Genomic DNA, 15,366 nt, shown 5'->3' on the forward strand with positions numbered 1-15,366 from the left:
ATTCATTATTTCTGGAAGACAAAACTTGCTAATAATTTGTGTCTGGGAATATTTCCATCATTACTTAATTCGAACATTAAGGATGTTTTAACGCTATACCGTAGCCTAACGCCAATGTTTCAGGGCACTCACGCTCCTTTGTTCCTTTCTATTTCACTGTACATGTACTGCCCCTTTAAGAGAAAACATTTCAGTCTAGGCGTGTTCTCTGCTCCCATTGATTAAGAACGAGCCAAACTCGCGTCCTGCGGTAAAGCACAGCGAACACACCTTCTTTTTAGGCTACGATTATTTATATGCTATTTCAGATAGGCCTGTTGTGGTTATTTATTTTTTGATTAATAGTGAGACTTATTGAATAGCAACCGTCATAAACCAAACCTGTGTGGTGTGCGCGTATGATCAGTATTATCGAGATGGTATGAACGTCACTCGGTCAAGGTCCACTCCCGATGCGAGTACCAAGATTGGATTGCTTTCCTAAGGGCCGAGAAAATCTGCCTCCAGCATTTTGATCAAATTCAAACAAATTCCATTATTAAAGGGATAATTTGGGAACCTGATTAGTGTTCTATTCTACAATGGAAGCCCTCTGGCACTGGAAGGTGGCCACACTGAAAAGAGAACTTTCATTGCCGAAAATATGGATGCATGGATTTTGTGCAAATGTATGAAACAAACGACAAGTGATTCATAATCATCTCTCATTTCGGAGCAATTAACGCGGATTGCCGAAAAAAGAAATTCGTCGCATCAGACTGCATGGACTGTAGGTTTATTGATGGCGCTTGACTAGGCTACCAGATTTAAATCAACAAAAGTTTATTTTTATCATAGACATATTTGTCGCCCGTTTCAGATGTAATTTTTTTTTTACCATCTCGCGGATGTTGTGATTCTGCCTGTTTACAAGGCAATTGACTTTACCGTATCATTGTCGTTTTGAAAGGCAAGGAAATATTGTCATTTGGGCTACATACTGTGGCCTTTACACATCACATGTCACTATACTGAGTTGAACGTAATCTGTCAGTATGTCGGCGGTAATGATTGCAAGGAAGGTACGAAAATGGGAAAAGCTCCCGGGGAAAAACTCTTTCTGCTGCGACGGACGCGTAATGATGGCCCGGCAGAAAGGCGTCTTCTATCTAACCGTATTTCTCATCGTCGGCACCTGCTCCCTGTTCTTCGCATTCGAGTAAGTATAGTTTCATCTCCATTATTCATTTGGGCGATGATCAAACAATATGTACATAATTAGGGCGTGCTTTCTCAAGAAATCCTGACCATGCACCATCAGTGCAAGTGTCATAAAAGGTTTTCTAGGATGAGGTGCAGGGCCTGCTCTAGCCTTTTAGGGGCCCTAAACTACATTTGGTTGACCCCCCCCCCCCCCCCCCCCCCCCAAAAAAAAAAAATATATATATATATATCCTTCAAAAGTGCATTTCCAGCAATTCTACACATTTTTCCATGGGGAGGGAAGCAATATTTGCAATTTTATTACACTTTTTTTTTTAAATCAGTTATACAGTTACTTCCCTGCAATTCTACCCATTTTGTCATTATTAATGCCATGTCAATGATATCTGATTGAGAGTGACTGGCAAAATCAATAGAGGCGCCATGGAGTTCAGGGCCTGGTCTGTATTTGTCCATGATTACAATAAATTTAGATAACTGGCTTGGCTAATTTAGTGACTGTCAGTGACTGACATAACAAATTGCTGATGCACAACCAAATTTCCGACTTGCACCTTGTGTATTCTTCAATTCTTATTCTCAACAGTAAGTTGAGACCCCGACTGAGTAAAGGGGGGGAAAAAGACAGTTTATGCCTGGAGCCTAGATGAGGCGCTTTTCCTATAGGCCGGAAAGTCAGATGCAAATAATAACCTGTAGTAGGCCTAAAATGTAGGTTATATTTACGCTGTACCAAGTTATGGTTGAATAATACATGATTATTATAATAATTTTATTTGGTGCTTATTTGTCCTCTTTCACACATGTACAAGTGTGTATTAATATGCGTCTGTGAAATTGATTTGAGAAAATGTGCATATCCCAACTCCCCTGAGACACCCTCAGTGAGTCGGGTCACGGCCAGGGCCTGACATTATCAATGGAGACGCTGAAGCAATTAGGATTCAAACTAGCGACATTTAGGTTACTGGCCCAACGCTTGCTTAAAGCAGACTGTTGCCATGGTTAGCCCATGGACATTCAGTCTGAAAGAAGTTTGTTGTTTTGCATTCTCGCTGAAACCACAATACATTTTCCTCCATGAAATGTATGGCATGAAATGTATGACCGCGCACCTTGTGGATTGATACCATTCTCTTTTACGTTTAACTTTGTGGAAAGAAGCTGTTATGGGACTGTTTGATTTACTATAACGCAAACTATGCCGGCCCACTGAATGAATGACGAATTGGCGATAATTGTGCAAGTTACTTCACAATTGAATTTTAAATTGGGCCTAACTGAATGATGATGGTGAAGAGGTTGATTTTTAATTTAGAACAACAATAGTGTAATGATGAGTTTGTTATGTCTATTTGTCAGCGTTGGTGCTCATGTTAATAATTTGACCTTGCGCCCAAGTTGATACCATTCTCTTTAACTTTGTAAAAAGCAGCTGTTACAAGACTGTTTTATCGACTGTAACTCTATTACTAATAAAATGTATTGTAAGGGAAACGAAAACATGCTATGTGTTGCCGTAGGCCTTTAAGATAATGCAAAATATACCTTTGACTCTAACCATGATGATGAGCGGGGGAACAAACGATGCCAGTCAGCTTGCACAGCCGGCCCATAGAAACTATACCGAAACTAATTTCACACGAGTTAGCCCATAGACACGATTACATTGGCAATCTGATGAGTGACAATATTAGCCCTATCAGTTGTCAAATTATACATGAAGAGTTGGGTGCATCTTGTAATTGACAGATGCAAGGAAAGGAGCGTCAATTTATCAGATCCTCCTTCAGAGTCACATGCAGGTAAAACATTTAGATTTCTAATAAAGTATCAGAAATGGCATAGTGTCCATGACAAAAAAAACCAAACAACAACAATATAATATAAAAACACCTCGAGGTGCAGCTCTATTTCCACATTTCGAGAATATCTGTGCTTCCATGCATTCAGCACATGACCAGATCGATCCTCCTTCAGAGGAGGCAGCATTTCTCTGGCTACTAAGCAAAAACTAGTAACATAATAAACTTCAAATTCAAATATTTTGTTCTGGCTGAATGTGCAATTTAGAAACTGATAATGGTGCATGTGACTTCAAAGAACTGAATGATGAAGAGGGTGATTTGAATTTGATTGATCTGAATGATGAGGGTGAAAAGGATGATTGAATTTAGAACAATAGTGTAATGATGATGAATTTTGGGTGTTTTTTGTGGTCTATTTTATTATGAAAGACTGGAAATGGTATAATTTCGGAGAGTCAAATCAGACACGGAGTACAACCATAACATGTGTGTAGTTCACAATGGCAAGCCTAGAGACCCTGCCACGCGACGGCTTGAGCGAGACCCTGCCACGCGACGGCTTGAGCGAGACCCTGCCACGCGACGGCTTGAGCGAGACCCTGCCACGCGACGGCTTGAGCGAGACCCTGCCACGCGACGGCTTGAGCGAGACCCTGCCACGCGACGGCTTGAGCGAGACCCTGCCACGCGACGGCTTGAGCGAGACCCTGCCACGCGACGGCTTGAGCGAGACCCTGCCACGCGACGGCTTGAGCGAGACCCTGCCACGCGACGGCTTGAGCGAGACCCTGCCACGCGACGGCTTGAGCGAGACCCTGCCACGCGACGGCTTGAGCGAGACCCTGCCACGCGACGGCTTGAGCGAGACCCTGCCACGCGACGGCTTGAGCGAGACCCTGCCACGCGACGGCTTGAGCGAGACCCTGCCACGCGACGGCTTGAGCGAGACCCTGCCACGCGACGGCTTGAGCGAGACCCTGCCACGCGACGGCTTGAGCGAGACCCTGCCACGCGACGGCTTGAGCGAGACCCTGCCACGCGACGGCTTGAGCGAGACCCTGCCACGCGACGGCTTGAGCGAGACCCTGCCACGCGACGGCTTGAGCGAGACCCTGCCACGCGACGGCTTGAGCGAGACCCTGCCACGCGACGGCTTGAGCGAGACCCTGCCACGCGACGGCTTGAGCGAGACCCTGCCACGCGACGGCTTGAGCGAGACCCTGCCACGCGACGGCTTGAGCGAGACCCTGCCACGCGACGGCTTGAGCGAGACCCTGCCACGCGACGGCTTGAGCGAGACCCTGCCACGCGACGGCTTGAGCGAGACCCTGCCACGCGACGGCTTGAGCGAGACCCTGCCACGCGACGGCTTGAGCGAGACCCTGCCACGCGACGGCTTGAGCGAGACCCTGCCACGCGACGGCTTGAGCGAGACCCTGCCACGCGACGGCTTGAGCGAGACCCTGCCACGCGACGGCTTGAGCGAGACCCTGCCACGCGACGGCTTGAGCGAGACCCTGCCACGCGACGGCTTGAGCGAGACCCTGCCACGCGACGGCTTGAGCGAGACCCTGCCACGCGACGGCTTGAGCGAGACCCTGCCACGCGACGGCTTGAGCGAGACCCTGCCACGCGACGGCTTGAGGGAGACCCTGCCACGCGACGGCTTGAGGGAGACCCTGCCACGCGACGGCTTGAGGGAGACCCTGCCACGCGACGGCTTGAGGGAGACCCTGCCACGCGACGGCTTGAGGGAGACCCTGCCACGCGACGGCTTGAGGGAGACCCTGCCACGCGACGGCTTGAGGGAGACCCTGCCACGCGACGGCTTGAGGGAGACCCTGCCACGCGACGGCTTGAGGGAGACCCTGCCACGCGACGGCTTGAGGGAGACGACGAGACCCTGCCACGCGACGGCTTGAGGGAGACGACGACGACGCCGCCACGCGACGGCTTGAGGGAGACGACGACGCCACGCAAGAGCATGAAGACAATATTGATTAATGCGTATAAGGGCACAAAACAGTGTCCGACACAATCAACAATTGACTGTTTTTATATCTTGTAATTCATTTTTCCCACATCTTATTTATGCAATTCATCCTTTTGTAGTTCATGCACTGGTGCTTTTAATTTCACTTGTGCACTTACATTTATATATTTCCACTTTCTTCATGCAATTTATCCTTTACAATAGCAATATTTATCAAGAGTTGGTGCTCATGTTTGTGCACCTTGTGGGTTGATATGCATCTGATGCATATGCTAAATAGAGGGGACTTCCGGCAATGTTCTCTAGCAGGTACTTATAGGCTGAAAGGCCAGGTGGTTCTAGTGTTAACAGCTAATGCTAAGAAAGTATTGAGTTTTTGCTAGCCTGAGTTAGAATACCTCATGATAAGCTGCCGACCATAATATTTACCAAGATACTTTATCACGATGCTGTAGATAGAAAGGGGGCAAAAAGTTTTTCTCTAATTTGCACATTTTTGGTATTGAATGTTATCAGATCTTCATCCAAAACCTAATATTAAAGGTTGTTGCATATTCACTTTACCCCTACCTATATTAGGGCCAGGACGATACCAGTATCAAGGTACTCGTTAGTATCGTGGCAAAGAAAGAGAACACGAAGCGGAATTAACTGCTTTAGGAAAACAGCCCTTACTGTTGGAAACAAAAATCGTAATGTTGTCATCGAGTCACATTTATTTTCCAAGCTATAACACACTATGTTACATAAAGCAGGTTTTTAAAGGACCAAAGAGTTTGTTCTGATTCACGTTTTTATTTTTGCCATGAAAAAAATATTGCGATATGTGACCGACCAGCTCAAATAGGTCTTATGTAGCAAAATTCTAAATGTAGTTTTTTTTACACTGGATAGAATTAGAGACTCAGAGCTACAAAAATGGTATATCATACACTACAGATTTGCTACATTTTGCTTTTAAAGTTGATAAACTTACTTTTGAGATAATGGCCTTTGAATGTTTTGGTACTACTACTGGAGAGTATGATAGACAAAGTATGTATTCCCCTTATTTGTTGGACATGTAACAGTTATTTATGTAACAAACAGGAAGATATTTCTGTCCTGCTAATGCTGTGTTTTATGGTCTCCACTCTAGCGCCCTGCAGCTAATCTGGGTGTATGGTTTACTAGACATAGCTTGAGCTGACAACGACTTGGTGATACAAACCTAAAAGCTGGCATTCCATAGACAAGATGTGGTGTGTGTGACCCGAGAGAGAGAGAGAGAGAGAGAGAGAGAGAGCGAGAGAGAGAGAGCCTGGAAGAGTTTAGAACAATGCCTCGTCTCATCTTCCTGGCATCTGGGAAACTTAGCCGGGTTGGGGGTAAAACACCAATCTCCCTTATGGGAGGATGGAACCATTGTGACTAAGCATTTGTAGGTCTTATATAATATCAGTTTTTTTCAGTTACTCTCAGTCCAGCTGTCAAGACTGTTGGGCTGACGGTTTCATTATTGCAATAATTATTCAATATTAAATATAGATGATTGTTTGAAGAAATTACCAAGTCTCTCTCACTACTGCATTTCCACGACAAGAGCCCTTTGTCTACATCCATTCAGTGTCGTTCACTCCCGTATACGCTTTAGCCCCATCTATTTAACGGTCGACCCGAGCGTTCTGTACTAACAGCAGTCAAGCACCCCTCTAAAGACCTTTTATTATACACAGATCCAAAATAGCCATTGATAGCAAATGTGTATTTTGAGGTTGTAACCGAGACTCTTGACCATTTATTTTGGGACTGTTCTTATGTCAGAAGATTTGGAGTGAGTTAGATTTTATTTTAAAATAAACTACTATTAATGTTAATTTGAAAGACTCTGATATTATGTTTTATTTTGATCCACATTATATGGACCTTATATGAACCTTACATTGTTTATTTTTCATGGCAGATTCTTTATCAATAAAATAAAGTGGGCGGAGAACAAACCCCTCTGAAATGTTTGAGAGAATTTAAATATTATTTAGAAATTATCAGTAAGTGTAAAAACAAAAAAGCAATACGTACCATAACTTTTTGACAATTTGAAAATATATCTCTATGTAATACCCTTGTCTGTTAGGTTCATTTATAGGTTTAACATTTAAAAAAGCAGTCAGGCACCTAAGCAAACTTGCTAGCTCCTTCCAGCCCCAAATGAAAGAACAGCTCACTGAACATTACTCGCCCTAGCAGAGCTGGTTGGGTTATGTTATCCAGAGCGTTGGTGACAGATTGTTCGTAAATTCAGAGCGTTTCGCTCTCAAAGCGTTCAAGTGTACACTGGAAGCTCTGGCCAAGGAGTAAGGTTGATCTGAGCATTCTGACCTCACAACGGCAGTCAAGCACCCAAGCTAATTGGCTAGTTTGCTAGCTACTTCCGGACACATAATGAGACAACACCCCACTGACCATTTTGGTGACTAACTGTGCTGCTGGCAACAATTTAATTTTATGATTTTTTTTGTTGACGTTTACTGACACCGGCCATATTCAATGGGTGTTGAGCGTTCGTAAATTCATCAGTTATTCTGCGCTCTAGCACACTCAGACGAGAGTCTTTTGTTAAGACATATGTAGCTAGGGCCTCCCGGGTGGCGCAGGGGTCTAGGGCACTGCATCGCAGTGTTAGCTGTGCCACCAGAGACTCTTACTCCCTGTAAGAGTTTGTAATACCAACATGTTTCAAGCAGACCACCATAATCCCTGTGCCCAAGAACACAAAGGTAACCTCCCTAAATGACTACTGACTCATAGCACTGACTTCTGTAGCCATGAAGTGCTTTGAAAGGTTGGTCATGGCTCATATCAACACCAATATCCCAGAAACCCTAGACCCACTCCAATTTGCATACTGCCCCAACAAATCCACAGATGATGCAATCTCTATTGCACTCCACACTGCCCTTTCACACCTGGACAAAAGGAACACGTGTGAGAATGCTATTCATTGACTACAGCTCAGCGTTCAACACCATAGTGCCCTCAAAGCTCATTACTAAGCTAAGGACCCTGGGACTAAACACCTCCCCTGCAACTGGATCCTGGACATCTTGATGGGCTACCCCTAGGTGTTAAAGGTAGCCACGCTGATCCTCACGCTGATCCTCAACATGGGACCCCTCAAGTGTGTGCTCAGCCCCCTCATGTACTCCCTGTTCACTCATGACTGCACAGGCAGGCACGACTCCCAACACCATCATTAAGTTTGCCAATGACAACAGTGGTAGGCCAGATCACCAACAATGTTGGCAGCCTATAGGGAGGTCAGAGACATGACCATTGGAGGACAACAACCTCTCCCTCAACATGATCAAGACAAAGGAGATGATTGTGGACTACAGGAAAAGGAGGACGGAGCATGTCTATATTCTCATCGACGGAACTGTAGTGGAGCAGGTTGAGAGCTTCAAGTTCCTTGGCGTCCACATGACCAACAAACTACCATGGTCCAAGCACACCAAGACAGTCGTGAAGAGGGCACGACATAACCTATTCCCCCTCAGGAGACTGAAAAGATTTGGCATACCTCCAAAAGTTATACAGCTCGAGAGCATCCTGACGGGTTGCATCACTGCCTGGTATGGCAACTGCTCGGCCTCCGAATGTAAGGCACTACAGAGGGTAGTGCGAACAGCCCAGTACATCACCGGGCCAAGCTTCCTGCCATCCAGGACCATTATACTAGGCGGTGTCAGAGGAAGGCCCTAAAAATTGTCTGACACCAGCCACCCTAGTCATAGACTGTTCTCTCTGCTACCGCACGGCAAGCGGTACATGAGGGCCAAGTCTAGATCCAAGAGGCTTCTAAACAGCTTCTACCACCAAGCCATAAGACTCCTGAACATCTAATCAAACCCAGACTGTTTGCATTCCCCCCCTTCTACACTACTGCTACTCTTTTATCTATGCATAGTCACTTCAACTGTAAATGTAGGTAGAGTTTAAGGCGGAATTTGCAGACACCTTAGCCAAATACATTTAAACTTTTTCACAATTTTCACAATTCCTGACATTTTATCCTAGTAACAATATCCTTTCGTCAGTTAGGATCAGCACTTTTTTTAAGAATGTGAAATGTCAGAATAATAGTAGATTGATTTCAGCTTTTATTTCTTTCATCACATTCCCAGTGGGTCGGAATTTTACATACACTCAATTAGTATTTGGTAGCATTGCCTTTTTTTAAATTATTTAACTTGGCTCAAGCGTTTCGGGTAGCCTTCCACAAGCTTACCACAATAAGTTGGGTGAATCTTGGCCCATTGCTCCTGACAGAGCTGGTGTAACTGAGACAGATTTGTAGGCCTCCTTGCTATGATTGAGGTCAGAGTGTTGTGATGGCCACTCCCATACCTTGACTTTGATGTCCTAAAGCCATTTTGCCACAACTTTGGAAGTTGTTAGAGGTCATTGTCCATTTGGAAGACCCATTTGTGACCAAGCTTTAACTTCCTGACTGTCTTGAGATGTTGCTTCAATATATCCACATAATTGTCCCTACTCATGATGCCATCTATTTTGTGAAGTGCACCAGTCCCTCCCGCTGCAAAGCACCCCCACAACATGATGTTTCCACCCCCGTGCTTCACGGTTGGGATAGTGTTCTTCGGCTTGCAAGCCTCCCCTTTTTTCCTCCAAACGTAACGATGGTCATTATGGTCCAAACAGTTCTATTTTTGTTTCATCAGACCAGAAGACATTTCTCCAAAAAGTATGATCTTTGACCCCATGTACAGTTGCAAACCGTAGTTTGGCTTTTTTATTGCGGTTTAGGAGCAGTGGATTCTTCCTTGCTGAGCGGCCTTTCAGGTTATGTTGATATAGGATTCGTTTTACTGTGGATATAGATACTTGTGTACCTGTTTCCTCCAGCATCTTCACAAGATCCTTTGCTGTTCTGGGTTTGATTTGCACTTTTCGCACCAAAGTATGTTCATCTCTAGGAGACTAAATGTGTCTCCGTCCTGAGCGGTATGACGGCTGCGTGGTCCCATGGTGTTTATACTTGCGTGCTATTGTTTGTACAGATGAACGTGGTACCTTCAGGCGTTTGGAAATTGCTCCCAAGGATGAACCAGACTTGTGGAGGTCTACAATTGTTTTTATGAGGTCTTTTGATTTTCCCATGTCAACAAAGAGGCACTGAGTTTGAAGGTAGGCCTCGAAATACATCCACAGGTACACCTCCAATTGACTCAAATGATGTCAATTAGCCTAACAGAAGCTTCTAAAGCCATGACATCACATTTTCTGGAATTTTCCAAGCTGTTTAACAGCACAGTCAACTTTAGTGTATGTAAACATCTGACCCACTGCAATTGTGATACAGTTAATTGTAAGTGAAATCTGTCTGTAAACAATTGTTTGATAAATTACTTGTGTCATGCACACAGATGTCCTAACCAACTTGCCAAAACTATAGTTTGTTAACAAGAAATTTGTGGAGTGGTTGTAAAACAAGTTTTTAATGACTCCAACCTAAGTGTGTGTAATCTTCCGACTTCAACTGTACATATTACCTCGGGGCGGCAGGGTAGCCTAGTGGTTAGAGCGTTGGACTAGTAACCGGAAGGTTGCAAGTTCAGAACCCCCAAGCTGACAAGGTACAAATCTGTCGTTCTGCCTCTGAACGGGCAGTTAACTGTTAACTGTTCCTAGGCCGTCATTGAAAATAAGAATTTGTTCTTAACTGACTTGCCTAGTTAAATAAAGGTAAAATAAAACAATTACCTCAAACACCGGTGCCTCCGCACATTGACTCTGTACTGGTACGTATGTTCACTTGTTGCCTCACTTGTTGCTGCTCCTTAATTATTTATTACTTTTATCTCTTTTTGGGGGTATTTTCTTAACTGCATTGTTGGTGAAGTGCTTGTGAGTAAGCATTACGGCGCATGTGACAAATACAATTTGATTTTGATTATTCTAAAATTGTTTAAAGAATTGTTTTTACTCCGCAGTCTACACATAATACCCCATAACGACTAAGCGAAAACAGGTAAAAAAAAACATACCTTATTTACGTAAGTATTCAGACCCTTTGCTATGAGACTCGAAATTGAGCTCAGTTGCATCCTGTTTCCATTAAGCATCATTGATGTTTCTACAACTTGACTGGAGTCCACCTGTGGTAAATTGATTAGACATGATTTGAAATGGCGCACACCTGTGTCAGAGCTACGGTGAAGCATGGTGGTGGCAGTATCATGCTGTGGGGATGTTTTTCAGTGTCAGGTACTAAGAGACTAGCCGGGATCGAGGCAAAGATGAACGTAACAAAGTACAGTGAGATCCTTGATGAAAACCTGCTCAGGACTTCCGACTGGGGCGACGGTTTTAGAATAAGGCTGTAACGTAACAAATTGTGGAAAAAGTCTAGGTCTGAATACTGTACGTATGCACTGTACATATCTACCTCAATTTCCTCGTACCCCTGCACAGCGACTCTGTACTGGTACCCCGTGTATATAGCCAAGTTATCGTTACTCATTGTGTATTTATTCCTCGTTATTCTTCTTCTCTCTGCATTGTTGGGAAGTGCCTGTAAGTAAGCATTTCACTGTTAGTCTACGCCTGTTTACGAAGAAAGGGACAAATAACTTTTGGGATTTTGATGATATTCTAGCCGATGGACTCAAGTTTCACTATGTAATTCCACTAGACGGGGACCATTACTGCTAAGCTACTAGACCTAATGTAATCATCTAGTGGACTGCTGAGGAGCTACGGTAGTGGCTGCAGACTGCAGCTTCCTGTAGCCTCTGGGCCTACTGTGAGTGCCAAGCCCTTTCCATCTCTGTGTGCACTCACTGGGAGTTTGGGTTGTGTTAATTAGGCACCGCATGGAAGAAAACGGACTGAAACTGGGAGGGACTTTCTGGACTCCAATCAATAATCTATTTTACGTTGCAAAGCGTTGTAAAACATTTTGCCCTAATGAACATACCAAGTTCTCAGCTGAGTCCCCACAGAGGGAACTGTTGTCCGCCCCCAGGGCCGGAGTTGAGACTGATACCAATTCCACTAGGTTAGTGCCTGAGGTTGGACCAGGCCCAACAATGACTAATGGCGAGAGGGTTGTTAGCGTTTAGCACGCTACTTTCATATTACAATTGTCCCTCATGGGGGGGGACGCCTGAATATTAACATGGATATTGCGCTGGGGAACAGGGGCTGTAATTCAAAACTCCATTACGGAGCAATTTGAGACGTATCTAATCTAGCCCTGTGATGGGCTAATGGAAATTTGCTGATGAGAGAGGCACAGTGGTTTTGATGCTTTTCAAGAGTCATGTTTGATAGATTTGCTTACTACCACGAACCAACAGCTACAGGCACTCTATTAGAAACTGAGAAGTGATACCTGGGATTTTTCACTTGCACTATACTATATATTTTAAGAGATTAAGAGATGTCTGACATGGATGTCTAAATCTTTTAAAATGGCATCGATCATGGGTCCAAAAAAAGTCCATCTTCACCTAAAGAGATGTCTCTACTTAGATTCCCATGGATCTAGTGTTGTCCCATGTGCTGTATGTGCATGACAATAGCGGAGTTGGCGACAGCACATTGTGGAGCAAGGCTGCCATGGATTATCTGTGGGATAGATTCTTCAGCTGGAAACAGGGTGCGTCTCTGTGATTCTGGTTGGTGTCTGGCGAAGGTTTGACATTCCTCATTTAGCAAGAATGTTACTAAACTAGTCTAACGGGAGTAGAGTGTTCACGGAAACTGCTTTTGGTGGCTGTGCTTTTATGGTTTTTCACCAATAAGAGACTGGTCAGTATAATCATCATTGGGGCGGCAGGGTAGCCGAGTGTTTATAGAGCGTTGGACTAGTAACCGGAAGGTTGCAAGTTCAAATCCCCAAGCTGACAAGGTACAAATCTGTCGTTCTGCCCCTGAACAGGCAGTTAATCCACTGTTCCGAGGCTGTCATTAAAAATAAGATTTTGTTCTTAGTAGTAGTCCTAATGAACTTGCCTGACCGCTCATCCTGAATTTAATTCCTCTGCTCTATCGATCACGCCATTGTCTGAAATTGCCATCCTAGAAGTTGTTTGCGCAGACCTCCCAAAATGAGCGGCAATATTCAAAACAAATGAATCAGCGATTTGGAGAGTCTCTAAACAGTCTAACCATTTCAGAATATCAAAGTTCTGTTTCGAGGACCAATCAGAACGGTCGATTTGTGTTTTGCATTCTAGAAAATGTCAGGGAGGAAAGCCAGACTCATCGTGGAGAAGAAAACGCTAGTTTGGCTGGAGCAATGTGGATGGGTAGTTAAGTTACTAATAAACACAAACTACTTCTGACAGCTCAAGGCCAACAACTTCAGTGGAATTCTATGATTGCATTACTCTCTGACCTCCCATCTTCGTTCTCCACCCACTAACTTTCCTTCCCTTGGGAATGAATTCACTGCTTTAAGGCCCTTCCTTTTTAATGTGGATTTAGGATTAGAAAGAAGCAACAAGGCATAGATAGGGGAACAGAGGAGCAGTGTCCTCGCGAGCGGGCTGGACCCAGTCCAACAACAACAACAACCAACCAACCGGTAGCCCTCTTATTACTAATCTCCAACCATCAGCAGTCCGGCGAGAGAGGCGCTCCCCTTGAAGAGTAGCTGTGCTAAATTGCGGAAATGAGCAACAAGTACACAACAGATGAGCCAAATTGGTAGAAACCATTGGTAGGATGAAGCAGTCTTTTCCCAGCGTTGATTCATATAATAGGATTCACAGCTTGTGTGGTCTTTGTACGTGGGCTTACTATTTCCTCAGTGCCCCTGCTCAGTAACATTTCACCATTTTGTTTATAATAGAATTTCAGACATCAAATCAAATGTATTTATATAGCCCTTCGTACATCAGCTGATATCTCAAAGTGCTGTACAGAAACACAGCCCAAAACCCCAAACAGCAAGCAATGCAGGTGTAGAAGCACGGTGGCTAGGAAAAACTCCCTAGAAAGGCCAAAACCTAGGAAGAAACCTAGAGAGGAACCAGGCTATGTGGGGTGGCCAGTCCTCTTCTGGCTGTGCCGGGTGGAGATTATAACAGAACATGGCCAAGATGCTCAAATGTTCATAAATTACCAGCATGGTCAAATAATAATAATCACAGGCAGAACAGTTGAAACTGGAGCAGCAGCACGGCCAGGTGGACTGGGGACGGCAAGGAGTCATCATGTCAGATAGTCCTATGATCCTAGGCCTCAGGTCCTCCGAGAGAGAGAAAGAAAGAGAATTAGAGAGAGCATACTTAAACTCACACAGGACACCGGATAGGACAGAAGTACTCCAGATATAACAAACTGACCCTAGCCCCCCGACACATAAACTACTGCAGCATAAATACTGGAGGCTGAGACAGGAGGGGTCAGGAGACACTGTGGCCCCATCCGATGACACCCCCGGACAGAGCCAAACAGGAAGGATATAACCCCACCCACTTTGCCAAAGCACAGCCCCCACACCACTAGAGGGATATCTTCAACCAAAAACGTACCATCCTGAGACGAGGCCGAGTATAGCCCACAAAGATCTCCGCCACGGCACAACCCAAGGGGGGGGGCGCCAACCCAGACATGCATTTCAGTGGCGTTTGTGCTTTGAATGGGAGCTTACCTCTGTGGCAGAGAGCAGGGTTGTGTTTTTTAGGGCATGTTTTAAAACAGAAAATGGAAATGAACGTTTCTTATTGGACTAGGTTCCTCAGTTTGTCTGTTTTCTTCCATTTGGTACCAAATGAACAGGCTCAGGCTTTGATAGCAGTAGTGATGTGTGAGTAAATTCACTGGGGGAAGCCAATCCAGGCAAAAAAAAACCATATTACAACCTATGTGTTGTGATGATAATTGAGTTGTTTGCTCTATAATCTGTTAGTACATATGTCTTGACACCGTGATGCACGACATGACTATATTTCTGTATCGACCTCGCTTTGTGCACGAGGGCATTGCCATGCAGAAACAGGAAAGGGCCTTCCCCAAACTGTTGCCACAAAGTTGGAAGCACAGAATCATCTAGAATGTTCTATGCTATAGCGTTAAGATTTCCCTTCACTGGAACTAAGGGGCCTAGCCCGAACCACGAAAAAACAGCCCCAGACCTATATTCCTCCTTAACCAAACTTCACAGTTGGCACTTTGCATTATGGCAGATAGCGTTCTCCTGGCATCCGCCAAACACAGATTCGTCCGTCGGACTGCCAGATGAAGCATTATTCATCCCTCCAGAGAACGTTTCCACTGCTCCAGACTCCAATGGCGGCAGGCATTTACACCACTCCTGCCGACGCTTGGCATCGCACATGGTGGTCTTAG

At 44.8% G+C, this 15,366-nt stretch overlaps 1 protein-coding gene across 1 annotated transcript in view; it reads left to right on the forward strand.

The window, feature by feature from the left end:
- Positions 1 to 209: 209 nt before the first annotated feature.
- Positions 210 to 15,366, forward strand: part of LOC110505160 (zinc finger DHHC-type palmitoyltransferase 9) — a 49,112-nt gene continuing 33,955 nt past the window's right edge. Inside the window, exon 1 of the mRNA XM_021584184.2 lies at positions 210 to 1,198. Coding sequence (XP_021439859.2) covers positions 1,035 to 1,198 — 164 coding nt within the window. The 5' untranslated portion in view covers positions 210 to 1,034. The remainder of the gene's footprint in view (positions 1,199 to 15,366) is intronic.

Source organism: Oncorhynchus mykiss, chromosome 31, assembly GCF_013265735.2.
Source record: "Oncorhynchus mykiss isolate Arlee chromosome 31, USDA_OmykA_1.1, whole genome shotgun sequence".
NCBI classification, from domain to species: Eukaryota; Metazoa; Chordata; class Actinopteri; order Salmoniformes; family Salmonidae; genus Oncorhynchus; species Oncorhynchus mykiss.